The sequence below is a fragment of the Salmo salar genome, chromosome ssa09, assembly GCF_905237065.1.
Source record: "Salmo salar chromosome ssa09, Ssal_v3.1, whole genome shotgun sequence".
NCBI classification, from domain to species: domain Eukaryota; kingdom Metazoa; phylum Chordata; class Actinopteri; order Salmoniformes; family Salmonidae; genus Salmo; species Salmo salar.
In genome coordinates this window covers 132,437,875-132,465,871 of record NC_059450.1, presented here as the reverse complement: position 1 = coordinate 132,465,871, position 27,997 = coordinate 132,437,875, and the positions used below count along the sequence as shown (strand labels likewise).

Below are 27,997 nucleotides of genomic sequence, written 5' to 3'. Positions count from 1 at the left end.
TCTACCTTGTTGCTAGAGAGGACAACTGCTGCGTGGGCTCGTTGTTTTGCCCATGTGAGTGTGTCGTGACTCGTGAAGAGGGAACGAAATGGAGGACCACATTGATTAAAGGGATGATTCAGGATTTTGTCAATAGAGTCAAATGAAGTCGTTGATACCATTTATATTTCTGCGTGCAGTTTGAAAGAAGTTGCTAACTAGCGTTAGCGCAATTGCTAGCTAGCGATAGCGCAGTGACAAAGTCTTTAGTAACTACTAGTATGCTAGCAGATACCATAAACTTCCAGTCATTGCGCTAACGCTAGTTAGCATTGGTCTGCGCTAGTTAGCAACTTCGTTCAACTACCACTAACTTTCTTCATACGGGATGCAGAGACATAAATGTTATATATGAGTTTATGGTAAAGACTGGTAAAATAGATACAGGGCTTCATAGGCAAAATCCCGAAGTATCCCTTTAAACCTCAGAATGACTCATCTTCTGTTGCCAGAACAGATTTGGTCATTTAAGGCGTTCACAGAAACATGGTGACATGATGACACATCTCAATTTCTGTAAAATGTCACAGAAAAGTCAATCTATATTTGTGAGATGCAGGTGCCACACAGACAGAATGAGAAAGCTGCAAACTGATTTTTCATCAGAACATGAAGCCATTCCCTCCATAGTCCTAACTCTTCACTTCACGTCTTTTTAAGGCACAGCAAGCTCCCTCTTTTTGTAAAACACTGTTTTTTAATCCCACTGCACGTTGTGCATCTGACAAAAGAAGACTGGGGGGGCTTGCTTCAGTTTTTGCTAGAGAGCACCCAGTTCCTAATCTAAAAGTGAACACTAAGATCAGGCAATAATATGGGCCTCTGAAATTGGGAAGTTCAGTAAGTTGAGCTTCATTAATATTAGTTCCCTGACTCCCTGTTCTGTGTTTAGCTGTAGTAGCCTGGGAGGATGGAATGAATAGGCTAGTTGGGGGATGGGATAGGAAAGTGGTGTTATGAGTCGGCAGATAGCCTAGCGGTTAAGAGAGTTGGGCCATTAACCGAAAGGCCTCTGGTTTGCATCCAGAGCAAGGCAGTTAACCCCCAACAACAACTACTCCCTGGTCACCGATGATGTGGATGTTGATTAAGGCAGCTACCTCTGATTCAGAGGGGTTGGGTTAAATGTGGAAAACACATTTCTAGTGAATGCATTCACTTGTGCAACTGACTAGGTATTTCCTTTCAGCAGTTGTTTATCTCTATCTCTCTAAATGCCCTTGCCTGCCTAGCCTACTTTTTCTGCATTTTCCTCTGGCCCTATCTTCTGGCCCTGTCCTGGCCTGAATTCAGCCTACTAAATGCTGTCTAATTACAGAAGAGCTCAGCGTGCCATGATGGGCCACAGACGCCCTGTTCTCTCCCTACTCTCGCCCTGTTCTCTCCCTACTCTCGCCCTGTTCTCTCCCTACTCTCGCCCTGCTCTCTCCCTACTCTCGCCCTGCTCTCTCCCTACTCTCGCCCTGCTCTCTCCCTACTCTCGCCCTGCTCTCTCCCTAATCTCGCCCTGCTCTCTCCCCACTCTCGCCCTGTTCTCTCCCTACTCTCGCCCTGCTCTCTCCCTACTCTCGCCCTGCTCTCTCCCTACTCTCGCCTTGCTCTCTACCTACTCTCGCCCTGCTCTCTCCCTATTCTCGCCCTGCTCTCTCCCCACTCTCGCCCTGTTCTCTCCCTACTCTCGCCCTGCTCTCTCCCTACTCTCGCCCTGCTCTCTCCCTACTCTCGCCCTGTTCTCTCCCTACTCTCGCCCTGTTCTCTCCCTACTCTCGCCCTGCTCTCTCCCCACTCTCGCCCTGCTCTCTCCCCACTCTCGCCCTGTTCTCTCCCTACTCTCGCCCTGCTCTCTCCCTACTCTCGCCCTGCTCTCTCCCTACTCTCGTCCTGCTCTCTCCCTACTCTCGCCCTGCTCTCTCCCTACTCTCGCCCTGCTCTCTCCCTATTCTCGCCCTGCTCTCTCCCCACTCTCGCCCTGTTCTCTCCCTACTCTCGCCCTGCTCTCTCCCTATTCTCGCCCTGCTCTCTCCCTACTCTCGCCCTGCTCTCTCCCTGCTCTATGCCTCCCTGGGCTTTTGTTGTGCTGTGCACAGCTGCGGCAGATGCTGAGGGGCACTCACACTAAATTGTCTGATTATGGGTGAATCTCATTGGCTACAGGCAGCAGCTCACAGGGCAGACATCGCCCGTGAGCTGCTTGTTGAGTCACTGCTAATCTTCAACAATGAGGAGAAAAATATCCTGGCAATTTTTCGGAGAGTGAGGTGCATTGCTAGCTCAGATTTCTGTCTGTTTATTTGAACCTGGTCTGGCTCATGATATACACTGCTCATAATGTACATATAGTATTCAGAAAGTATTCACACCCCTTGACTTTTTTCACATTGTCATGGAAATTCTACACATGGGATACTTGAAGTCAATCTTAAATGAATCATTGTTTATTAACAGCAAGCTGGAGAGGTCACAGTCAAACTTAGATGGATAAAGTACCGGTCTGAAGTTAGTTCCACCAGGGCAGTCACACAGACAACTTATATTTGCATGATTTTGCTTATTCATTATTCATAATTAATTCATCAACGTTTTGGTTCATGCATGTGACAGACCTATACCTCACAAGGCTTCTTTTCTCCAAGCTGAGACCTTGAAACTGAGATATTCTTTCATTCTCAAAACAAGGTTGTGTGCGTACTGCCAAATTGCAGATATTGATAGTGAGGATTCCTTCAATCAGTCACTTGCATGAACACAGTTATTAGAAAGCACAAACATAACATTTTTCATCACAACATTTTGTTGTGTTACAGCCTGAATTTAAAATGGATTAAATTGAGATGTTTTGTCACTGGCCTACACACAATACCCCATAATGTCAAAGTGGAACTATGTTTTTAGACATTTTTAGAAATTTATAAAAAACTAAAGGCTGAAATTTCTTGAGTCAATAAGTATTCAACCTCTTTGTTATGACAAGCTTAAATAAGTTCAGGAGTAAAAATGTGCTTAAAAAGTCATATAATACACTATTATTGCATTAGTCCATGCAATGTATTATGCCACATGTGCCGAATACAACAGGTGCAGGTTTTACAGTGACATGCTGTCACGTTCTGACCAGTAAAGGGGTCATTTGTTATTGTAGTTTGGTCAGGACGTGGCAGGGGGTATTTGTTTTATGTGGTTCGGGGTGTGTGTTTATGTAGAGGGGTGTTTGGTTTGAGTATTCCGGGGTTTTTGGGTTATGTTCTATGTGTCGTATTCTAGGTTCTATCTATGTTGTGTATTTCTTTGTGTTGGCCTGGTATGGCTCTCAATCAGGAACAGCTGTACATCGTTGTTGCTGATTGTGAGTCATACTTAGGTAGCCTGTTTTCACCTGTCCCTTTGTGGGAAGTTGTATTCTTGCACTGCTATGTTTAGCCTGCGGAACTGTTAGCTGTCGTTCGTGGTTTCGTTTTGTTGTTTTTGTGTGGAGTTCGTAATAAAATAAATATGAGCATTCACGTACCCGCTGCATTTTGGTCCACTTCCTACGACGGCCATTACACATGCTTACTTACAAGCCCTTAAACAACAATGCAGTTTTAAACTGTAATATCTTATGTTTCACCGAGTCGTGGCTGAACAACGACATGAATAACATACAGTTGGCTGGTTTTACGCTGCATCAGCAAGATAGAACAGCCGCCTCCAGTAAGACAATTGGTGGAGGTCTGTGTATATTTGTAAACAACAGCCGGTGCACGAAATCTAATAGTAAGTCTCAAGGTTTTGCTCGCCTGAGGTAGAGTATCTCATGATAAGCTGTAGACCGCACTATTTACCAAGAGAGTTTTCATCTATATTCTTCGTAGCTGTCTATTTACCACCGCAAACTGATGCTGGCAGTAAGACCGCACTCAATGAGCTGTACACAGCCATAAGCAAACAGGAAAACGCTCATCCAGAAGCAGCGCTCCTAGTGGCCGGGAAAACCAGAGGGAAAACAACTCTAGACCACCTTTACTCCACACACAGAGACACATACAAAGCTCTCCCTCACCCTCCATTTAGCAAATCTGACCATAATTATATTCTCCTGATTCCTGCTTACAAGCAAAAACTAAAGCTGGAAGCACCAGTGACTTGGTCAATAAAGAAGTGGTCAGATGAAGCAGATGCTAATCTACAGGACTGTTTTGCTAGCACAGACTGGAATATGTTCCGGGATTCCTCTGATGGCATTGAGGAGTACACCACATCAGTCATTGGCTTCACCAATAAGTGCATCGATGACGTCGTCCCCACAGTGACCGTGTGTACATACTCCAACCAGAAGCCATGGATTACAGGCCACATCCGCACTGAGCTAAAGGCTAGAGCTTCCGCTTTCAAGGTGCGGGACTCGGAAGCTTATAACCCGGAAGCTTATAAGAAATCCCGCTATGCCCTCCGATGAACCATCAAACAGGCAAAGCGTCAATACAGGACTAAGATCGAATCGTACTACACCGGCTCTGACCCTCGTCGGATGTGGCAGGGCTTGCAAACCGTTACAGACTACAAAGGGAAGCACAGCCAAGAGCTGCCCAGTGACACAAGCCTACCAGACGAGCTAAACTTCTTCTGTGCTCGCTTCGAGGCAAATAACATTGAAACATGCATGAGAGCACCAGCTGTTCCGGATGACTGTGTGATCACGCTTTGTGATCCGCAGCCGATGTGAGAAAGACCTTTAAACAGGTCAACATTCACAAGGCCGCAGTGCCAGACAGATTACCAGGATGTGTACTGCAAGCATGCGCTGACCAACTGGCAAGTGTCTTCACTGACATTTTCAACATCTCCCAGTCCGAGTCTGTAATACCAACATGTTTTAAGCAGACCACCATAGCCCCTGTGCCCAAGAACACTAAGGTAACCTGCCTAAATTAATACCGACCCGTAGCACTCACATCTGTAGCCATGAAGTGCTTTGAAAGGCTGGTCATGGCTCACAACACAATTATCCCAGAAACCCTAGCCCCACTCCAATTTGCATACCGCCATAACAGATCCACAGATGATGCAATCTCTATTTCACTCCACACTGTTTCCCACCTGGACAAAAGGAACACCTATGTGAGAATGCTATTCATTGACTACAGCTCAGCGTTCAACACCATAGCGCCCTCAAAGCTCATCAATAAGCTAAGGACCCTGGGACTGAACACCTCCCTCTGCAACTGGACCCTGGACTTCCTGACGGGCCACCCCCAGGTGGTAAGGGTAGGTAACAACACATCCGCCACACTGATCATCAACACGGGGGCTCCTCAGGGGTGCATGCTCAGTCCCCTCCTGTACTCCTTGTTCACTCATGACTGCATGGCCAGGCACGACTCCAACACCATCATTAAGTTTGCTGATGACACAACAGTGGTAGGTCTGATCACCGACAACGATGAGACAGCCTATAGGGAGGAGGTCAGAGACCTGGCTGTGTGGTGCCAGGATAACAACCTCTCCCTCAACGTAAACAAGACAAAGGAGATGATTGTGGACTACAAGAAAAGGAGGACCGAGCATGCCCCCATTCTCAGCGACGGGGCTCCTTGGTGTCCACATCACCAACAAACTATCATGGTCCAAACACATCACTACAAGCTGACCATAAACAGTAGAACTGGATTTAGCCTATTTGGTATGAAGCATAGGATATATTGAGGATTGTACTGAGAAGGAATGGCAATACAAATCAAATAGACAATCCTAAACATAGATAGGGATCAAAATTCTCCACTTTGGGGCAGAGCAGTGCTTGGTTTTGACCCTCTTTTCCTTATTCTAATGTGCACAGCACTGTTACATAACCTATAAAAATGCTTCCCTGTTATGTCAGTGTTTCAAGTGTTGTTTTTATGCTCTCTTTCACTTACATGCAACATCTGGCTGCAACTGCAAACAAAATTGGTGGTCTGCTGATGATTGTAGTAGAAAATAATGTCTCTTTGAATTTAGTATTTTCTTGTGTAAATGTAATATTTTTTTCATGAAAATTGATTTACTGTTAACAAATAACGTCTTCCTGGAATGAGCAGGCTGGGAAGCCTTGGGCTGTGGCTTCTAGCTGTAATAAAGTATGATGCATTGGTTCTCTATGTAGAGAATATTCATGTTTACAGCCTACATTTTGGCATGAAGCATTTCTTTCTCTCTATAATTTTCAAGAATGACTTGTCATATTTGATATTTTGATTTTGTTTATCTTATTAAGATATCATCCTAAACGTTATCCTAAAATATTTGGCAACCACGCGGTAGATAAACCAAGTAAGGAGTTACACTACAATAGCTAGTAACCAATCACTATCTTTGACTGACTGTACCTTGCTTTGATGGATTATACACACAGTAATGCCTAGGGCTGTGATGGTCATGGAATTTTGGAATGACGGTTATTGGTCAGCCAAATTAGAGTGTGACCGTAATAACCGTTCGAATAGGAAAATGTTTTATAAACTCAGCAAAAAAAGCGACGTCCTCTCACTGTCAACTGCATTTATTTTCAGAAAACTTAACATGTGTAAATATTTGTATGAACATAAGATTCAACAACTGAGACATAAACTGAACAAGTTCCACAGACATGTGACTAACAGAAATTGAATAATGTGTCCCTGGACAAAGGGAGGGGTCAAAATCAGAAGTAACAATCAGTATCTGGTGTGGCCACCAGCTGCATTAAGCATGCATTAAGCATCTCATCCTCATGGACTGCACCAGATTTGCCAGTTCTTGCTTTGAGATGTTACCCCACTCTTCCACCAAGGCACCTGCAAGTTCCCAGACATTTATGGGGGGAATGGCCCTAGCCCTCATCCTCCGATCTAACAGGTCCCAGATGTGCTCAATGGGATTGAGATCTGGGCTCTTTGCTGGCCATGGCAGAACACTGACATTCCTGTCTTGCAGGAAATCACGCACAGAACGAGCAGTATGGCTGGTGGCATTGTCATGCTGGAGGGTCATGTCAGGATGAGCCTGCAGGAAGGGTACCACATGAGGGAGCAGGATGTCTTCCCTGTAACGCACAGCGTTGAGATTGCCTGCAATGACAACAAGCTCAGTCCGATGATGCTGTGACACACCGCCCCAGACCATGACAGACCCTCCACCTCCAAATCGATCCCGCTCCAGAGTACAGGCCTCGGTGTAATGCTCATTCCTTCGACGATAAACGCGAATCCGACCACACCCCTGGTGAGACAAAACCGCAACTCGTCAGTGAAGAGCACTTTTTGCAAGTCCTGTCTGGTGCAGCGACGGTGGGTTTGTGCCCATAGGCGATGTTGTTGCCGATGATATCTGGTGAGGACCTGCCTTACAACAGGCCTACAAGCCCTCAGTCCAGCCTCTCTCAGCCTATTGCAGACAGTCTGAGCACTGATGGAGGGATTGTGCATTCCTGGTGTAACTCGGGCAGTTGTTGTTGCCATCCTGTAACTGTCCCACAGGTGTGATGTTCGGATGTACTGATACTTTGCAGGTGATGTTACATTTGGTCTGCCACTGCGAGGACGATCAGCTGTCCGTCCTGTCTCCCTGTAGCGCTGTCTTAGGCGTCACACAGTACGGACATTGCCATGGCCACGTCTGCAGTCCTCATGCCACCTTGCAGCATGCCTAAGGCACATTCACGCAGATGAGCAGGGACCCTGGGTATCTTTCTTTTGGTGTTTTTCAGAGTCAGTAGAAAGGCCTCTTTAGTGTCCTATATTTCCATAACTGTGACCTTAATTGCCTATCTTCTGTAAGCGTCTTAACGACTGTTCCTCAGGTGCATGTTCATACATTTTTGTATTTAATTTTTTTATTTAACCTTCATTTAACTAGGCAAGTCAGTTACGAACAAATTCTTATTTACAATGACGGCCTAGGAACAGTGGGTTAACTGCCTTGTTCAGGTGCAGAACGACAGATTTTTAACTTCTCAGCTCGGGGATTCGATCTAGAAACCTTTCAGTTACTGGCCCAACGCTCTAACCACTAGGCTACCTGCCGCCCCAATTAATAATTGTTTATGGTTCATTGAACAAGCATGTGAAACAGTGTTTACATTTTTTTACGAATTATCTTTGAAAGACAGGGTCCTGAAAAAGGTGCTTTTTGCTGAGATATATATATATATATATATATATATAATATATATATATATATATATATATATATATATATATATACATATATATACACACACACACAGGATATATATACATATACATATATACAGTTGAAGTCGGAAGTTTACATACACCTTAGCCAAATACATTTAAACTCAGTTTTTCACAATTCCTGACATTTAATCCTAGTAACAATTCCCTGTTTTAGGTCAGTTAGGATCACCACTTCAGTTTAAGAATGTGAAATGTTAGAATAATATTAGAGAGAAGGATTTATTTCAGCTTTTATTTCTTTCATCACATTCCCAGTGGGTCTGAAGTTTACATACACTCAATTAGTATTTGGTAGCATTGCCTTAAAATTGTTTAACTTGGGTCAAACGTTTCGGGTAGCCTTCCACAAGCTTCCCACAATAAGTTGAGTGAATTTTGGCGCATTCCTCCTGACAGAGCTGGTGTAACTGAGTAGGTTTGTAGGCCTCCTTGCTCGCATTCACTTTTTCAGTTCTGCCCACAAATTTTCTATGGGATTGAGGTCAGGGCTTTGTGATGGCCACTCCAATACCTTGACTTTGTTGTCCTTAAGCCATTTTACCACAACTTTGGAAGTATGCTTGGGGTCATTGTCCATTTGGAAGACCATTTGCGACCAAGCTTTAATTTCCTGACTGATGTCTTGTGATGTTGCTTCAATATATCCACATAATTTCCTTTCCTCATGATGCCATCTATTTTGTGAAGTGCAACAGTCTCTCCTGCAGCAAAGCACCACCACAACATGATGCTGCCATCCCCGTGCTTCACGGTTGGGATGGTGTTCTTCGGCTTGCAAGCGTCCCCCTTTTTCCTCCAAACATAATGGTCATAATGGCCAAACAATTCTTTTTTTGTTTCATCAGACCAGAGGACATTTCTCCAAAAAGTACGATCTTTGTCCCCATGTGCAGTTGCAAATCGTAGTCTGGCTTTTTTATGGCGATTTTGGAGCAGTGGCTTCTTCCTTGCTGAGCGGCCTTTCAGATTATGTCGATATAGGACTCGTTTTACTGTGGATATATATACTTTTGTACTTTTTTCCTCCAGCGTCTTCACAAGGTCCTTTGCTGTTGTTCTGGGATTGATTTGCACTTTCGCAACAAAGTACTTTCATCTCTAGGAGACAGAACGCGTCTCCTTCCTGAGCGGTATGATGGCTGCGTGGTCCCATGGTGTTTATACTTGCGTACTATTGTTTGTACAGATGAACGTGGTACCTTCAGGCGTTTGGAAATTGCTCCCAAGAATGAACCAGACTTGGGGAGGTCTACAATTCTTTTCTGAGGTCTTGGCTGATTTCTTTTGATTTTCCCATGATGTCAAGGAAAGAGGCACTGAGTTTGAAGGTAGGCCTTGAAATACATCCACAGGTACACCTCCAATTGACTCAAATTATGTCAATTAGCCTATCAGAAGCTTCTAAAGCCATGACATCATTTTCTGGAATTTTCCAAGCTGTTTAAAGGCACAGTCAACTTAGTGTATGTAAACTTCTGACCCATTGGAATTGTGATACAGTGAATTATAAGTGAAATAATCTGTCTGTAAACAATTATTGAATAAATGACTTGTGTCATGCACAATGTAGATGTCCTAACCGACTTGCCAAAACTATAGTTTGTTAACAAGACATTTGTGGAGTGGTTGAAAAATGAGTTTTAATTACTCCAACCTAAGTGTATGTAAACTTCAACAGTGTACAGTGCCAGTCAAAAGCTTAGACACACCTCCTCATTCCAGGGTTCTTCTTTATTTTTTTTACTATTTTCTACATTGTAGAATCAGAGTGAAAACATCAAAACTATGAAAACACACTGATTGACTTGAAAACATACAAGACGAACTGGCACAGAGAGTCAGGAGACACAGGGATAAATACACTGGGGAAAATGAGCGACATCTGGAGGGGGTGGAGACAATCACATGAACAGGTGAAACAGATCAGGGCGTGACACCAAAAAGTGTTCAGCATATGTGTGAACTCCTTCAAGACTGTTGGAAAGCATTCCAGGTGAAGCTGGTTGAGAGAATTCCAGCTGTCATCAAGGCAAAGGGTGGCTACTAAAATGTAAAATGAACTTTGAAGAATCTAAGATATATTTTGATTTGTTTATCACTTTTTTGGTTACTAATTGACTCCATATAGTATGTGTTGTTTCATATTTTTGATGTCTTCACTATTATTCTACAATGTAGAAAATAGTAAAAATAAGAAAAACCCTTGAATGAGTAGGTGTGTCCAAACTGTTGACTGGCACTGTATATTTATTTTATTTAAGATGCACATTTTCTCCTCTGCTTTCTCTTCCCCTCTGACTGCATGTGCTGCTGCTGCAAGGAGGGAGGCGTTGCCTAGGCAAAATAACATCACCTTGTGGACTCCACGTTACAGCAGAAACGGACTCAACTGCACAAATGCCCGGCCGTCAAGTCTTTAGTCAGCTATCGGTTACTCGGTTATACGATAATTGTGCCAGCCCTAGTAATGCTTCTTATATTAAAAACCCAGTAATATGTTCCATCCTGCCTTCTGTTGTGCCACTTCTGCTTTTGGCTAAGTGTAATACACAAATGAAATGCCCTGAGTGTGTTTTGACCATAGAAGATATGGATGCCTGTGATTTGAACTGAAGGGCACTGTATGGCTTGACAACTCCAGCTGAGCCTCAAATAATACATCAAATATTTAACTTAGGTCATGTGATTCCTAAGCGTATCGCACCCAGGTTACATGATCTTCAGTGTGATAGACCAGTGTGTTTTCTCCTGACCAACTTGTTCAGATGTTGGACCATTCAGATCTTGTTCAGATGTTGGACCATTCAGATCTTGTTCAGATGTTGGACCATTCAGATCTTGTTCAGATGTTGGACCATTCAGATCTTGTTCAGATGTTGGACCATTCAGATCTTGTTCAGATGTTGGACCATTCAGATCTTGTTCAGATGTTGGACCATGAAACAACCCTGTGTCCCATGATGTTCACTGTTTGACTGTGTGTGACTGTGTTTGAGTGTGTGCAGTATCTACTAACACCCTGGCCATGTTAATGTTAATTCACCTCCTTGGAGGCCGTGCCCTTGAATCCAATCAGACAGAGCCGTGGAGTGAGAGGGAGGAGTGAAGGCGGATGAGAAGAGCAAGCAGGGAAACATGTTTCCATAGCAACTGGTAGCAGTGAGTATAACTGTGTTAGAGAGGCATGAGCAGCAAGCAAATTCCCATCCACTGGCTCCCTCCCTAACTGACCCCTTTTGATGTAGCCAACTAACTGCACTGTCAGATTAGCTTTGGGAGGCTAATGTTTATTTTAAACCTGTGAGAGATCAGTGCAGTGGTTTGATTATTTTGTTAAAAAATGAAACCTTTTGTAAAATTCTCTACAGTTCACGTCAAACACTAGCGATGTTGTTTCTTTGCTGGTTTGCAGTGACAAATGAAAGTCAGTAGCTACAAGCTAATATAACACTAAGTTGTTTGCTTCACAGCTAAGTAACAGAATTGCCCCAAAAAACTGTTGAGAATGGATCATCATCCACACAATATCAATTGATGTCTTGTTAATTGATTTGTTTGAAAGGCCACCCACAGGGAGGTTTCATCCTCCTCGCCCTGCTGCTTTGTGATGAGATGTGTCCCAAATGGCACCCTGTTCCCTATATAGTGCACTACCTTTGATCTGAGCCCAATGGGTGCCATTTGGAACGCAGGCATGGAGTTCTGTGGATTAGAGTTTGTTTGCCAGACCAGTCCTACAGACTGAAGATACTGTCCGGTGATCTGTCTATCCCTGTCCCTGACCTGTATGTGTAAAAGGAGGCAGTGAGGCACATAGATAATATGATTAAACCCAGAGCACACACTGCTAGTGGAACAAGACGGGAGGAAAGCTCAATGCAGAATCCTAATAACAACATAACTAGGGCCTGTATTCATGAAGCGTCTCAGAGTAGTAGTGCTGAATCTGATCTGGGATTCGTTTGTCTCCCTCTCTGGCCTCTAGGTCACCAGGCTGCCCGTTAAGGCGCACACCTGTAACCATCATTATGCGCATTAGCGCAATATGACACTCACCTGGACTCCATCACCTCCTTGATTACCTGCCCTATATATGTCACTCCCCTTTGTTCCTTCAGCAGGTGTCATTGTTTCTGTTTCTTGTCTGTGCGTTGTTCGTGTATCTTGTTTTGGTTTATGTTGTGTTTTTCCATTAAAACACTCACTCCCTGAACTTGCTTCCCGACTCTCAGAGCACATCGTTACAGAATGACGCCTCACCAAAGGGAAGCATCAGGGAGTTGTTTTGTATATATTTCAATCTCTTTTTTCCATTTTGGAATTAAATATACCTTCCTGCAACCCGCTTTACCCAATGTGGTACGAATCTGCAATTTTTTTTACCTTATAACTGGAACCTCCATTAGGGGCTAGCCAGCTAATTAGCTACTAGCTATTTAGTCATTGTTAGCCACTGCTAGCTCTCTTTACCTTTAGCTCAGACTCTAGCCGCTTTAGCCCGGATAATACCTGCCAGTCTGCACAGCGTGATATCAGCCTTGAGCATTTTGGACTGCTTTTTTTCCCACTACATCACCGGATTCCTGCCGCAAGCTCTGGACCATTACACCGGATCCTCGCAGCTAGCTAGTTGCTACCGAGTGGCTATTGTGGCTAACGCCCTTGCACCAGTTAGCCTCGAGCTAGGCCCATCTCCAGGCTAGCAAACGAAGTACACCAACTACAATACCTCTCTTGTCAATTGGCCTGGACCCTTTATCGACACGGAGCCCTGCCGATCCATCACGACTGGTCTGCTGACATAGTTCGGCCGATGTGCTCTCAACCGGCCTCTGCGTCGTGGATGTTGGTGATGATCCATCTGCTATCCCCGGCCCGCTAGCTTCCTGAACGCCATGTCTCCCGATCGCCTAGCATAGTAATCGACTACCGAACGGCTCCCTGTTTCATCTATTGCTGCTCATTGGACCCTATGTTCACTCGGCTACACAGCTGATGCCTGCTGGACTGTTCATTAACACGGTACTTCATTTTGTTTCTGTCGGCCCCAGCCTAGAACTCAGGCCCTGTGTGTAGCTAACTGACCCTCTCTGCCCATTAATCTCCATTTAACCGGTGTTGTTGTCCTAGCTGTTTACCCGTTGTTGTCTTAGCTGTCCCTATCAACACCTGTGATTGCTTTATGCCTTTCTCTAATGTCAATATGCCTTGTATACTGTTTAGGGCAGCTCTCATTGTTTTATTTTACTGCGGAGCCCCTAGTCCTACTCAACATGCCTCAGATAGCCCCCTTGTCCCACCCGCACCTAGCTTAACTGGCACCTCCAGAGATGCAACCTCTCTCATCGTCACTCAATGCCTAGGTTTACCCCCACTGTACTCGCACCCTACCATACCTTTGTCTGTACACTATGCCCTGACTCTATCCTACTGCGCCCAGAAATCTGCTCCTTTTATTCTCTGTTCCCAAAGCACTAGATGACCAGTTCTTATAGCCTTTGGCCGTACCCTCATCCTACTCCTCCTCTGTTCCTCTGGTGATGTAAAGGTTAACCCAGGCCCTGTGTGTCCCCAGGCGCTCTCATTTGTTGACTTCTGTAACCGTAAAAGCCTTGGGTTCATGCAGGTTAACATCAGAAGCCTCCTCCCTAAGTTTGCTTTATTCACTGCTTTAGCACACTCCGCCAACCCTGATGTATTAGCCGTGTCTGAATCCTGGCTTATGAAGGCCACCAAAAATTCAGAAATGTCCTTCCCCAATTACAACATTTTCTGTGAAGACGGAACTGCTAAAGGGGGCGGAATTGCAATCTACTGTAGAGATTGACAGAACTCTGCAGGCTTACTATCCAGGTATATGCCCAAACAGTTAAAGATCCATCTCTCCAGAAATATCCTGGAAGGATACTGACCTCATCCCCTCAGTAGAGGATGCCTGGTTGTTCTTTAAAAGTGCTTTCCTCACCATCTTAAATAAGCATGCCCCATTCCCAAAAAAATTAACCAAGAACAGATATAGCCCTTGGTTCACTCCAGACTTGACTGCCCTTGACCAGCACAAAAACACCCTGTGGCGTACTGCACTAGCTTCGAATAGTCAACGCGATATGCAACTTTTCAGGGAAGTCAGGAACCAATACACACAGTCCGTTAGGAAAGTAAAGGCAAGCTTTTTCAAACAGTAATGTACATCCTGCAGCAATAATTCCAAAAAGTTTTGGGGCACTAAAGTCCATGGAGAATAAAAGTACCTCCTCCCAGCTGCCCACTGCACTGAGACTAGGAAACACTGTCACCACTGATACATCCACGATAATTGAGAATTTCAATAAGCATTTCACTACGGCTGGCCATGCTTTCCAACTGGCTACCCCAACCCCGGCCAACAGCTCTACACCCCCCGCAGCAATTGGCCCAAGCCCCCCCGCTTCTCCTCCACCCAAATCCAGACAGCTGATGTTCTGAAAGAGCTGCAAAATCTGGATCCCAACAAATCAGTTGGGCTAGACAATCTGGACCCTCTCTTCCTAAAGTTATCCGCAGCCATTGTTGCAACCCCTATTACTAGTCTGTTCAGCCTCTCTTTCGTATCGTCTGAGATTCCTAAAGATTGGAAAGCGGCCGTGGTCATCCCCCTCTTCAAAGGGGGAGACACTCTGACCCAAACTTTTACAGACCTATATCCATCCTGCCCTGCCTTTCTGAAGTCTTTGAAAGCCAAGTGAACAAACAGATCACCGACCATTTCGATCCCACCGTACCTTCTCCGCTATGCAATCTGGTTTCCGAGCTGGTCACGGGTGCACCTCAGCCACGCTCAAGGTCCTAAACGATATCATAACCTCCATCAATAAGAGACAATACTGTGCAGCTGTCTTCATAGACCTGGCCAAGGCTTTCGACTCTGTCAATCACCGTATTCTTATCGGCAGACTCAACAGCCTTGTTTTCTCTAAGGACTGCCTCGCCTGGTTCACTAACTACTTCTCAGACAGAGTTCAGTGTGTCAAATCGGAGGGCCTGTTGTCCGGTCCGCTGGCGGTCTGTATGGGGGTGCCACAGGGTTCAATTCTCGGGTCGTCTCTTTTCTCTGTATATGTCAATGTTGTCTCTCTTTCTGCGGGTGATTATTTGATCCACCTCTACGCAGACGACACCATTCTGTATACATCTGGCCCTTCTTTGGTCACTGTGTTAACAAACCTCCAAACGAGCTTCAACGCCATACAACACTCCTTCCATGGCCTCCAACTGCTCTTAAATGCTAGTAAAACGAAATGCATGCTCTTCAACCGATAGCTGCCCGCACCCGCCCGCCCTACTAGCATCACTACTCTGGACGGTTCTGACTTAAAATATGTGGACAACTATAAATACCTAGGTGTCTGGTTAGACTGTAAACTCTCCTTCCAGACTCACATGAAGCATCTCCAATCCAAGGTTAAATCTATTTCGCAACAAAGTCTCCTTCACTCATGCCAAACATACCCTCATAAAACTGACTATCCTACCGATCCTTGACTTTGGTGATGTCATTTACAAAATAGCCTCCAACACTCTACTCAGCAAATTGGATGCAGTCTATCACAGTTCTATCCGTTTTGTCACCAAAGCCCCATAAAGTACCCACCACTGCGACCTGTATGCTCTCGTTGGCTGGTCCTCACTACATATTCGTCGCCAAACCCACTGGCTCCAGGTCATCTATAAGTCTTTGCTAGGTAAAGCTCCACCTTAACTCAGCTCACTGGTCACCATAGCAGCACCCACCCGTAGCACGTGCTCCAGCAGATATATTTCACTGGTCATCCCCAAAGCCAACACTTACTTTGGCTGCCTTTCCTTCCAGTTCTCTGCTGCCAATAACTGGAACGAATTGCAAAAATCACTGAAGTTGGAGACTTATATCTCCCTCACTAACTTTAAGCGTCAGCTGTCAGAGCAGCTTCCCGATCGCTGCAGCTGTACACAGCCCATCTGTAAATAGCCCATTCATCTACCTACCTCATCCCCATATTTGTTTTTGTTTTTCAGCTTTTTTGCACACCAGTATTTCTACTTGCACATCCTCATCCGCACTTATATCACTCCAGGGTAAATTGCTAAATTGTAACTACTTCGCCACTATCGGCCTATTTATTTCCTTACCTCCTTACGTCATTTGCACACACTGTACATAGATTTTTCTATTGTGTTATTGACTGTACGATTGTTTATGCCATGTGTATGTCTGTTGTTTTTTTGTCACACTGCTTTGCTTTATCTTGGCCAGGTCGCAGTTGTAAATGAGAACTTGTTCTCAACTGGCCTACCTGGTGAAATAAAAAAACATGTCTGTCACTCCCCTTTGTTCCTTCCCCAGGCATCATTGTGTCTGTTTCTTGTCTGTGCGTTGTTTCTTGTTTTGGTTTATGTTGTGTTTTTTCATTAACACTCACTCCCTGAACTTGCTTCCTAACTCTCAGTGCACATCGTTAATAATGATTAAGAGTAGGCTATATGGACAGGGTGGACCTGACCCTAGATCAGCACTCCTACTCTGATACGCTTTATGAATACAGGCCCAGAGAGGTGTTCTATGAAAACTAGAGGCTGAGAAAACAGGGCAAAGCCTTCATATAAAGTTGACCTTCTCATCTGGGCCATAGTTTAGCTGATTAGCCTAAATCCCATTAGTAATGTTGAGCTCTTTTTCTAAAAAGTCACTGTATTCCTGGAGGAAGGACGCTCTGAGAGTGATGAAAATGTCACGGGCTGCAGAGCACAGCCCCCTGGGAAACCAACATATGAGAGAGAGGTACAGTGCTGTGTAGGCCTATGACATCTGCCTAGACCAGGGGTTCCCAAACTTTATTGCTTTGTGACCCACCAATTGAGGTGTCTTTTGATTCACAACCCAGGGGAAAAAGATATAGACATCCTTTTTTTAATACATGCTCACTTCCATTGATTGTTAACTTGTGGTGGCTGAAGTTAGCTGAGGTTTGTAGTGGCTGTTTACAGAAAACTGAACCATATATTAAAGTTTCTCCTGGCTCATGAACTACTTTCAGGGTGAGGAACCATCTAACATCAAATTGTAAAATAGTGAACTACTCCTTTGAAGTACATTTCTTGCAATTCTACACATTTTGCCACGGAGCTGAAATAAAATGTTGCAGTTTTAAAGCCATCTTTCCTGCAATTCTATGCATTTTTCCATGGCTAATCCTGTGTTCTTATGCTAAAACATAATTACTAAATCAATGGGGGCCTGTCTAGCTTATCTTTTTAATTGTAAATTCTCAAAGATTATAAGCTATTTTAAAATATATGTCCATCATCTTTTCTTTCTATTTGGTTTTAGTCATTTTAGTTTACACTGAAAGCGTTTGTCCATCCCAAAAAATGTATTTAAAAAAAGTTAAATAATTATCCCGCGATCCACCTGAACCCCTGCTGTGACCCGCAAGTGAGTCCTGACCCACAGTCCTGACCCACAGTTTGGAAACCACTGGCCTAGACTTTCTTCCTAGTACTAAATACTGAAGTTTATGGTCCTCTCAAAGAGGACAAACACTATGGTCATCATTAGTTCATTACCATACTCTATAGACTTTATATATATATATATATACACACACACACACACACACACAGGATGCCACCATCCTATGCTGCTGCTAAGTAACAGAGGGATCCCTAAGGGAATGTGGGATCTTGGAGCGGGGCATCAAGGAACTTGCCCTTGTAAAATAGAAAGAGGAAAGAAACCCTTGGGCTACTTTACTCCCTCCTCAGTTCCTAGTATGGAGCAGGGACACTGTGCCAGTGAATTGATCAGCCACTGCTGCAGAAACCTCTAGCAGAGCTCATTGTTACAGTATAACAGGATACAAAGTAATATATTTATAAATTTTCTGATATAAACTAACCCCTCCTCTTTCTAATATTGGATGGAAATGCATGTAGGGCCTATTCAGAATGGAGATGCATTTTTTCATAGAGCCCTACATTATTAGAGACTGCCAGCTGTCAACTATGGGCTGCATTATCAGGCTGGATCCAAATGTGTCAATCCCCATAGCTAATGTGATATGTCACACTGCCAAGTCCTCTTGTGTTGGGATTCTTCCTGTGTTACTGTTTTACAGTATCTCTGTTCAATACCTAAAAAAAAGCTCTTACTGTACTTTGCCTAGATTTCCCTGAAGGCTATGAAGCTTAGCCTAGCCCTCACTGTTAACAATCCACTACATCTCCACATTCTCAGAGAGTTTGTAGACATGGGTCAATAGAACAAGTCTTAATTTGTTGTCTGGGAGATCAGGACTAGAATTATTCATTTCTATGTTGACGATAGGCTAGATCTCCAATAATGTGTATGCTACCCATGGGTTTGCATACTAGATTACATTATGAACACAGTTATATCCATAACAATGCTAATCAGTTGTACATGTCTCAAAGCTCACACACTCTCCTTTTTCCTCACTCCTCTCTCCTTACTACTCTCTCTCCACTCTCTCCTCACTCCTCCTTCTCATCACGCCTCTCTCTCCATCTCTCTCTCTTTTCCCCTCTATTTCTCTCTCTGATGGGAAAAGGCTCCCCTGATTTACAGCGATGAAAGCCTTTTCAATTTAAAGGAAATCTTAGATCAGCCAGGCAGACAGTATTTTCAGTGCAGTCAGTGAGGACTCACTGAGTTGGTTTTATCTTTTTAATCATCCATTTCTTGGTATGGCCCTAATACAAGCCTCTTGTTTTATATGGAAGGGGGGTTCCTATTAAAGGGATAGTTTGGGATTTTGGCGATGAGGCCCTTTATCTACTTCCCCAGAGTCAGATGAACTTGTGGATACCATTTTTATGGATGTGCGTAGTTTGAAGGAAGTTGCTAACTAGCATTAGCACAATGTCTGGAAGTCTGTAGACTTTTAATTTATTTGAAGTGAACTGTTGGTAGGAAAACAATTAGTATGCCCTCAATTCATCGCTCTCTATGTAGTGGAGCTACTGTGAACTGAGAACCTATTAGAGTTTGCAGTTCAGAAGTATTTAAATGTGTGAGAAATCACAACTCTGGGTAGACGACAGCAGTGTTTCTGTACATCTGTTAGTGCGACGGGGAATTGGGGGTGGTACTATGTGCAGTGTAGTGGTACTATGTGCAGTGTAGTGTTGCACGTTATACATCATGATACTTATAATACCAACATTTTAGAATACCATAGTACCGTTTCTACTGATCTAAAGAACCTGCTGGTGCCTGTTATAATATGTTTATAAAGTCAGTTGAATTTAAGCAACGGCCACTAGTTTATTATATGCGCAGGCTCATTAATATCCACTTCAATGTTATGTGCATATCATGTCATGTGTGGCAGCTGTAATCAGCCAGCTGCATTCCCTACCAGCCCTCACTCACCTGCATCTCTCTGTCCGGTCTTCATGCACATTTATTCCTCCATCATTTCCCCCAAAAAGTAATTTAGCGTGAAGGCAAGCAGGGATGCAGACCCAGATGAGTCTTCTGTTGTTAGAATTATACATGTTACATTGGAGCAATGCGCAGACCGAGCAATGTTGATGCATTGTATCATTCAATCTCCTGTTATAAGATCACAGGCCAGTCTGAGTACACTTTGCAAGTTCACTGTCATGCAGCCTCTGAGTGCCAGAGAGGGGAAATGGAGCACCAATCTCGACAGGCATGTTTGCAGAATTTCAGCAAAGAAAACGTATTGTCGCTAGTTTAAAAGTAAAGAAATGATGACCCATATTACCGGAGATGCCTTTGTTTCTTTCTATCTGGATTTGTGCCCATTTGATATAATTTCACAAACCATGTCGCGGGCCATTTTAAACTAATCCTGGGTTGCTAATTATTGGTTTGATAATAAAACAACGTTGTTCAGTAATGTTACCTAGCTAGCTAACAACCTGGTAACTTGACAATAGGTTTAGGAAAATGTGATTGGCACAGGAAGAAAGGAAAAAAGTCTGCTACTCATGAGATGTGCTTCAAACGTAGGATTCATATAGGCCTAATGTAAGCCTAAACTATATCAAAAATACATTTATTTCTGGTGCTTCTTAAATGCTGTTTGGTGCCTAACATTTTCAAAGTTGGGAGCAGTGTGTGTATGTGTGGGAGAGAGAGTGGTGTGTGTGTGTGTTTATGAGACAGAGAGAGTGTAAGGAAGGGAGGAAGCGTGTGTGTGTCTGTGTTAACTCAAGAGTAAAGAAGATTTAATGCAGTGTTTTCTCCTTACTGCCACAATGACATGCAGATCATTATGCAGTGTTTTCCCCTTACTGCCACAATGACAAGCAGATCATTATGCAGTGTTTTCCCCTTACTGCCACAATAACATGCAGATCATTATGCAGTGTTTTCCCCTTACTGCCACAATGACATGCAGATCATTATGCAGTTTTCCCCTTACTGCCACAATGACATGCAGATCATGATGCAGTGTTTTCCCTTTACTGCCACAATGACATGCAGATCATTATGCAGTGTTTTCCCTTTACTGCCACAATGACATGCAGATCATTATGCAGTGTTACCCCTTACTGCCACAATGACATGCAGATCATTATCCAGTGTTTCCCTTTACTGCCACAATGACATGCAGACCGTTATGCAGTGTTTTTTCCCCTTACTGCCACAATAACATGCAGATCATTATGCAGTGTTTTCCCCTTACTGCCACAATGACATGCAGATCATGACATGCAGTGTTTTCCCCTTACTGCCACAATGACATGCATATCATGACATGCAGTGTTTTCCCCTTACTGCCACAATGACATGCAGATCATTATCCAGTGTTTCCCTTTACTGCCACAATGACATGCAGATCATTATCCAGTGTTTCCCTTTACTGCCACAATGACATGCAGATCATTATACAGTGTTTTCTCCTTACTGCCACAATGACATGCAGATCATTATACAGTGTTTTCTCCTTACTGCCACAATGACATGCAGATCATTATGCAGTGTTTTCCCCTTACTGCCACAATGACATGCAGATCATTACGCATGTACTGTATATTCCTTACTCCCATTCCTCCAGTGAAATCACAGGTAGGCCTTTACAAATATCAGCAAATCAGCTATTCTCTGCATTATTCTATTGTACACTGAATAATGTGAAGTTAAATTCAGTGTGTTGTATTCAATGGGAATTTCAGCGCTAGGTTTTTTAGTAGCACATGCGCAAAACGTTTAGAAAACGGGAAAAGCGTCCTGGGGAAGGGCGGAACAGGACGCTAGGCCACTGATTCACCTCCCTTCATGGTATCGCTATACTACTCAGTATCAGGATATTTGGCCTGGTATTGTATCATTAGTAAAATGTTGGTATTGTGACAGCACTAGTACTATGTGGAGAGAACATCTTTTGGGACTCTCATTATTCTGTCGTCGCCGTGTGTTTGCCATGCAGCAGGAGATGAAAAGTGTTGTTACGCATCAATAATTTTATAACAGTTGCTTTTAGTAGATGAATAATGTTGAGGCAGAGCGCTATCATGCTCTTTCCATGTTGGCAGTTTGGACAAGCTTCTCTGCTCCACTCCAGTGGTCCTTCCTTCCAGTAGTGAAAGGGAGGGAAGTGGTTAATGGATTATTGAGCATACACATAACCAAACTATACACTGCCCAGTTGTGAAGGGGACTTTTTGTTTTTGTTTAAATCACATGGAGTTATTGTATCACACTGTAGGCTGGCAGGCATCATTGATTTCTTGGAGCAAAAAAAAACAAACATATTTTTTTCAAACTCCAGCGGTTACCTTCTTTAGCCTAAAGTCTGCTGTGTTGTTGATCATTGCTGCTGGGCTGACCTTATTTCTATACAAAAACAATGCCAGCAAAACAGAGAGGAGATATGCTTGTCTGGGCCATACATAATGGGACTCACTGGCACTGGCACTGCTGAAGCAGCCCATCTCTTCTTCTCTCTCTCTCTCTCTCTCTCTCTCTCTCTCTCTCTCTCTCTCTCTCTCTCTCTCTCTCCTCTCTTTGTGTGTTTGTGAGATAACATTTATCTACTGGCCACTGTGCTCAGTCAGGGATTGACTGTATACTGTATTTGGATCTAGTCTTAAAGCCCCCTATCTACTGTAAACTATAAATTGTTCTCCTCTTTCAATCTTACATTGGTTTCAAGTTCCCATGGTCAGAGAAGGCTTTATGATAACTTACAGTATCTAGAGCCTATCTTTTCTCATGTATTAGAGGCTGATCCCATCTCTCTTAGAAATCTGATTCTTCCCTTGTGGGGTGCCTCAGCAAATTGACTCCCCCTAATCCAGTCTACTGCAGCCTAGACAGCCTGACAGCCAGATCCTTAATATCACCCATCTGGTAATAATACCCTCCACAATTAGGCTTATTTACATTTCAAAAGCAAGCTAATCTTGCATGCACAAATGGATAACCTCCATGATACCTAGCTACCGTTGTTTTTTCATTCTGTGCTATGTGCTTATACTGGATGACAGAGTGATATAACCTAATCTTACTGAACATCTGTAGCTAATACTCTGCTGGTCATATGAAGCTCAGATGTTTGCACACAGAGATACAGTATGTATCACAAGAGCAAGGATTACATGTCTCACCAACCAGACATGCATATTTAATCTACTGCTTGGTACTTGAGGTTAGTTTTGCTTGGTTTATGACGTTTCTGCCTGCCCTATATTGGAAATGACTACTTCCAGAACTCGCTATTCTTGACGGTGGAGACCCCATTATAGCCATGCAACTTCCATATGGGCTGGCCCAGACAGAGGCTCCTCAGAGAAAACTAGCTAATGCAGGAGCCCTTTTGATAGGTCAGGGCTGAGTCCCAAATGGCAGCCTATTCCCTATATAGTGCACTACTGTTGAACACGGCCCATAGGGAATAGGGGGCTATTTGGGACGCAGACAAGGTCTCATATTGGCCCTCTTACCAGGCTCCTCACAGCATCACTCGGGATAACCAGACAAAAGGCTGGTGAATGAGACGATAGCTGCCTGGCCTCGGAGGGCTGTCTTCTCCAGTCGGAAGTGGGTGGTGCTGATGGTGTGTGGGAGAACGCTGAACGTATGAATCTATCCTGTGAAGTGGAATGGAGACAGACATTTGTTATGAGTATACTTTCTGCTGTGATGCTGTTTATTTCAAAACAGCTCTATGTAAATTTGATTTTGATGTGTCTTAAGTTCTTCTTCCAAGTGTGCGAATTAGCCATGGGATTCATCATACTGAAAGCTGCGTTATAAGTAGCGTGTTTTCCCCATAGAATTGATATGAAGTTGATTGGCACAAGGTTCTTCCAAGGGTAGGCTACACAGTTTGTGTAACCAGTTTGCTTTCATGCCGCTTGTTGTCTTAACGATTCCAGGATACTTTGTGATAACTAGCCCAATCTGCTGATGCATGGTTCTTCGCTATCTGGAGCTCTATAAATCTGATGATGTGTGGTTCTTCGCTATCTGGAGCTCTATAAATCTGATGATGTGTGGTTCTTCGCTATCTGGAGCTCTATAAATCTGATGATGCATGGTTCTTCGCTATCTGGAGCTCTATAAATCTGATGATGTGTGGTTCTTCGCTATCTGGAGCTCTATAAATCTGATGATGCATGGTTCTTCGCTATCTGGAGCTCTATAAATCTGATGATGTGTGGTTCTTCGCTATCTGGAGCTCTATAAATCTGATGATGTGTGGTTCTTCGCTATCTGGAGCTCTATAAATCTGATGATGTGTGGTTCTTCGCTATCTGGAGCTCTATAAATCTGATGATGTATGGCTCTTAACTTCTATCTGGAGCTCTATAAATCTGATGATGTGTGGTTCTTCGCTATATGGAGCTCTATAAATCTGATGTGTGATTCTTCGCTATCTGGAGCTCTATAAATCTGATGATGTATGGTTCTTCGCTATCTGGAGCTCTATAAATCTGATGATGTGTGGTTCTTCGCTATCTGGAGCTCTATAAATCTGATGATGTGTGGTTCTTCGCTATCTGGAGCTCTATAAATCTGATGATGTATGGCTCTTAACTTCTATCTGGAGCTCTATAAATCTGATGATGTGTGGTTTTTCGCTATATGGAGCTCTATAAATCTGATGATGTGTGGTTCTTCGCTATCTGGAGCTCTATAAATCTGATGTGTGATTCTTCGCTATCTGGAGCTCTATAAATCTGATATCAGAGCTGAGCTGACAGTGTTACAAATTTGAAGTGCCATTTCCAGAATGTTATTTCTCTGGGTTGATGAATTTGGCTTATATGGTTGGTAGATAACATCTCACATCAATCACCTCTGATGCAATCAGATATTTTATAGGAAATGTCCAACAAATACAGATTGATATCCAGGCTGTATCACATCCGGCCGTGATTGGGAGTCCCATAGGGCGGCGCACAATTGGCCCAGCGTCGTCCAGGTTTGGCCGTGGTAGGTTGTAAATAATAATGTTCTTAACTGACTTGCCTAGTTAAATAAAGGTAAAATATATATAAAATATGCTGCAGTCCTTCAGTAAGGGTTTGCCCACTCTTCTCAGCACATTACTATCACTAGGGAGATGGTTGATCTGTATTCCCTTGTCTTTAAAGCCTTGTTCACACTACAGGCCTTATTAATGCTCAAATCAGTTTTGTTTTTCAAGTCTGTTCTGGTATTCTGACTGTTCAAACAGCAAGTTACAAGTGACTAAATCGGATGTATGTGTTCAGACTGACATGGCTACGCTAGTTGACATAGTAGTGGCGAGTATGTGTGCACTCAGAAGTTGTAGTGTAGCATCTAGCAAGCTAAGGTGACAACAATGCCTGCCATGGAAGTCTCCCTGTTGCTTTGAATGATCATAATCATAGTGTAAGAACATTTTTAAAGCCTCAAACGATAAGATGATCTGACTTTCAAAACGAGTCGGTTTTGGCTAGCCACAGCAGTCAACTAGCTAACTAGGTAGCTGTTTAGCCTGCTAACACATTCCCTCGTTGTTTGTAAACAATTAACAAGCTAGTTAGCTACCACACGTTCTTGTCAAACTGTCAACAGTATAGCTATAAAGCAACAAGATATACCAAATAACAGTCTAGATATCACTTAAGGGCAGATAAATCAGATATGACCGTTCAGACACAGGTCACATGGCCAGGAATCTGATTTATATCTGATTTCAAACCACCTACGAAGGTGGTTTGAAATGTGGTTTGAAACATCTGATTCCATGTGCTTTTTGCCTGTTTAGACTGCAGGAAAAATATGAGATTCTAATAGGATATGCAAAGAAAATGGATTTGAGTCACTTCAAGCTACCAGTGTGAACAAGGCTTTACTCTGCAGGTGTCAGCCAAGTGCATAGTCTTACCGTGGTCTTACCATTCAATAAAATAAAGTCTCAATCGATCTGCCAGAGGTGCTTCTCTGAGGCCTGAGCCATGGCTTGGAATAGATTTCCCCCCTTGGCTGCTCCACTGTCAATAAGAGCAGTAAAACCTTACCTAACTACCTGCATGCTGAGATGGAGGCTTCTGTATCACCTTAGGCATGGACAAAGTACTTTCTCTCTCTCTGCAGCCCGTTCTCTCTTTGCTGTGTTTTGTTTACCATTTCATATGTTTTCTACTGGTTCATCCGAGCATGGTGTACAGTAGGATGTTGCTGCTGTAGAGGCGTCCAGGCCAGCGTCCTAAATGGCACCCTATTCCCTATATAGTGCACTACTTTTGACCAGAGCTACGAGCCCTGGTCAAAAGGTGCTATCTAGAATCTAAAAGGGTTCTTCGGCTGTTCCCATAGGGGAACCCTTTTTGGTTACAGGTAGAACCCTTTTCGTTTCCATTTAGAGAACCCTTTCCACAGAGTGTTCAAAATGGAACCTAAAAGGGTTGAATCTGGAACCAAAAAGGGTTATTCTATGAGGACACCTGAAGAACCCTTTTGGAACCCTTTTTTCTAAGAGTCTAGTGCGCTATATAGGGAATAGGGTGCCATTTGGAACGTACCCCAGGTGAACCATGTGGTTGCAGTAATAAAGCCAACTAACTTCCTAATGTGTCTGCCATGATAAGCTGTGGCAGAACTGGTGGTTTCCATGACAGGCTGCTGTGCTAGCAGAGAGGGTAAAGACACTACTGCTAAGGAGTGAATGAAGAACACTGAGAGACACAGGCACAGTGCTCGAATTATACATTTTAAGCAGCGCTGTAGACATCAGCTTTAATATCATATGTCATTAATGAAATGTTCTCTCTACACATGCACACACGCACACACACACACACACACACACACACACACACACACACACACACACACACACACACACACACACAAACACACAAACTTAACATTGCCTCCAAGTACTCCTCTGTCTAATGTCCCTATTTTGTTCTCTTCTCAGTTTGTCTGGAAGTGGAGATCACCCCCACCCAGGGAGAGATCAGTGTCGGAGAGTCCAAGTTCTTTCTGTGTGAAAGTAAGCTTGCCCCTGTATCATTATACTGTAGTAGACTACTGTCTCTTTGGAATTGTTTGGATCCCATTGTGCAGTACTGATTATACACTGTGACCTTTTGTGTCCTGTCCTGATATGCTGTGTGTAGACCACAGGTGTCAGGCCACTAGACAGGAACAAGGTAGCTGTAACCTTCTCTAGGATAACAGAGTACTATTTCTTAAGAAGGTGCTTGTTTCCTAGGTTGATAGCCTTCTTTTTGGCTCTTTATTTGTCTCGTTTAGAGATCAACATTGTGATAGCGAAATGTTTGATCGTAATGATTCTAGTTAGATACAAAAACAAACACATGTAACCGTCTCTTGTCTCTGTGCAGTTGTTGGGGTAGCAAAGGAGATTGACTGGTATTCGCCGAGCGGAGAGAGGATAGAGCCCAACAAACCAGAGATCACCGTAACCCGAAACGACGAGTCCTCGTCCACCCTCACGCTCTACAAGGCCGGGGTGGACAGCGCTGGAACCTACAAGTGTCTGGCCACCAACGGAGACCAGTCAGCGGAGGCCACCGTCAACGTCAAGTTTTACCGTAACCTACTCCTCCTTCTTCATTCTCTAGGGATGTGTCCAAAAGGGCAGCCTAATCCCTCCCTATAAGGTTCACTACTTTTGACAAGTGCCTATTCCCTATATCGTGCACTACTTTTGACCAGAGTCCCATTGGCCCTGGTCTAAAGTAGTATACTATTTAGGGAATAGGGTGCCATTTGGTACGCAGACTAGATGTCTCGTTCAAAACCAGTGTGTGTTTGCATTATGACATAGTATAAAAACTCAGGGGGATGTCCTGATCACAGAGCGTTAAATTGTTATATTAAGAACCCTAAGCTGAAATGTTCTTAACCTTCAGTATAATTTTGAAGGAAAAGCTCAAACTTTTTATTGAGGGCTTGAGGGAAAAATATCTTTATTTTCTGTTTTTCAACTGGAGATGGATTTTTCATCAGTTCAATAAACCCCTCCAAAGCCCATTAAGACAAGGCCTAATGTCTGTTGTGCATGTCTTCTGACTAATGGTTTCTATAGCTAAACACCGCCAAGCATCAGCAGACGTCCATCATCTAAACCCTTTATGGTTTCCCACAGGCACAACATGCTAATGTGTTTAGAATAAAGGGCGTTAAGAGGCTGAGGTGTAGGGGAAAACAGTTCAATCAACCCATTGCTATGTCTCAAATAGCACCCTATTCTCTATGTAGTGCACCCTATGGGCCCTGGTCAAAACTAGTACACCATGTAGGGAATAGG

The 27,997-nt window shown here is 43.6% G+C and overlaps 1 protein-coding gene across 19 annotated transcripts in view; it reads left to right on the top strand.

Moving 5' to 3' along the window:
* The window catches only part of LOC106613025 (neural cell adhesion molecule 1), a 106,524-nt gene that overhangs the window by 46,712 nt on the left and 31,815 nt on the right, over positions 1-27,997 (top strand). For all 19 annotated transcript variants that reach the window (XM_014214871.2, XM_014214880.2, XM_014214874.2 and 16 more), the window contains exons 2-3: positions 26,639-26,713; positions 27,069-27,278. In XM_014214871.2, coding sequence (XP_014070346.2) covers positions 26,639-26,713; positions 27,069-27,278 — 285 coding nt within the window. The remainder of the gene's footprint in view (positions 1-26,638; positions 26,714-27,068; positions 27,279-27,997) is intronic.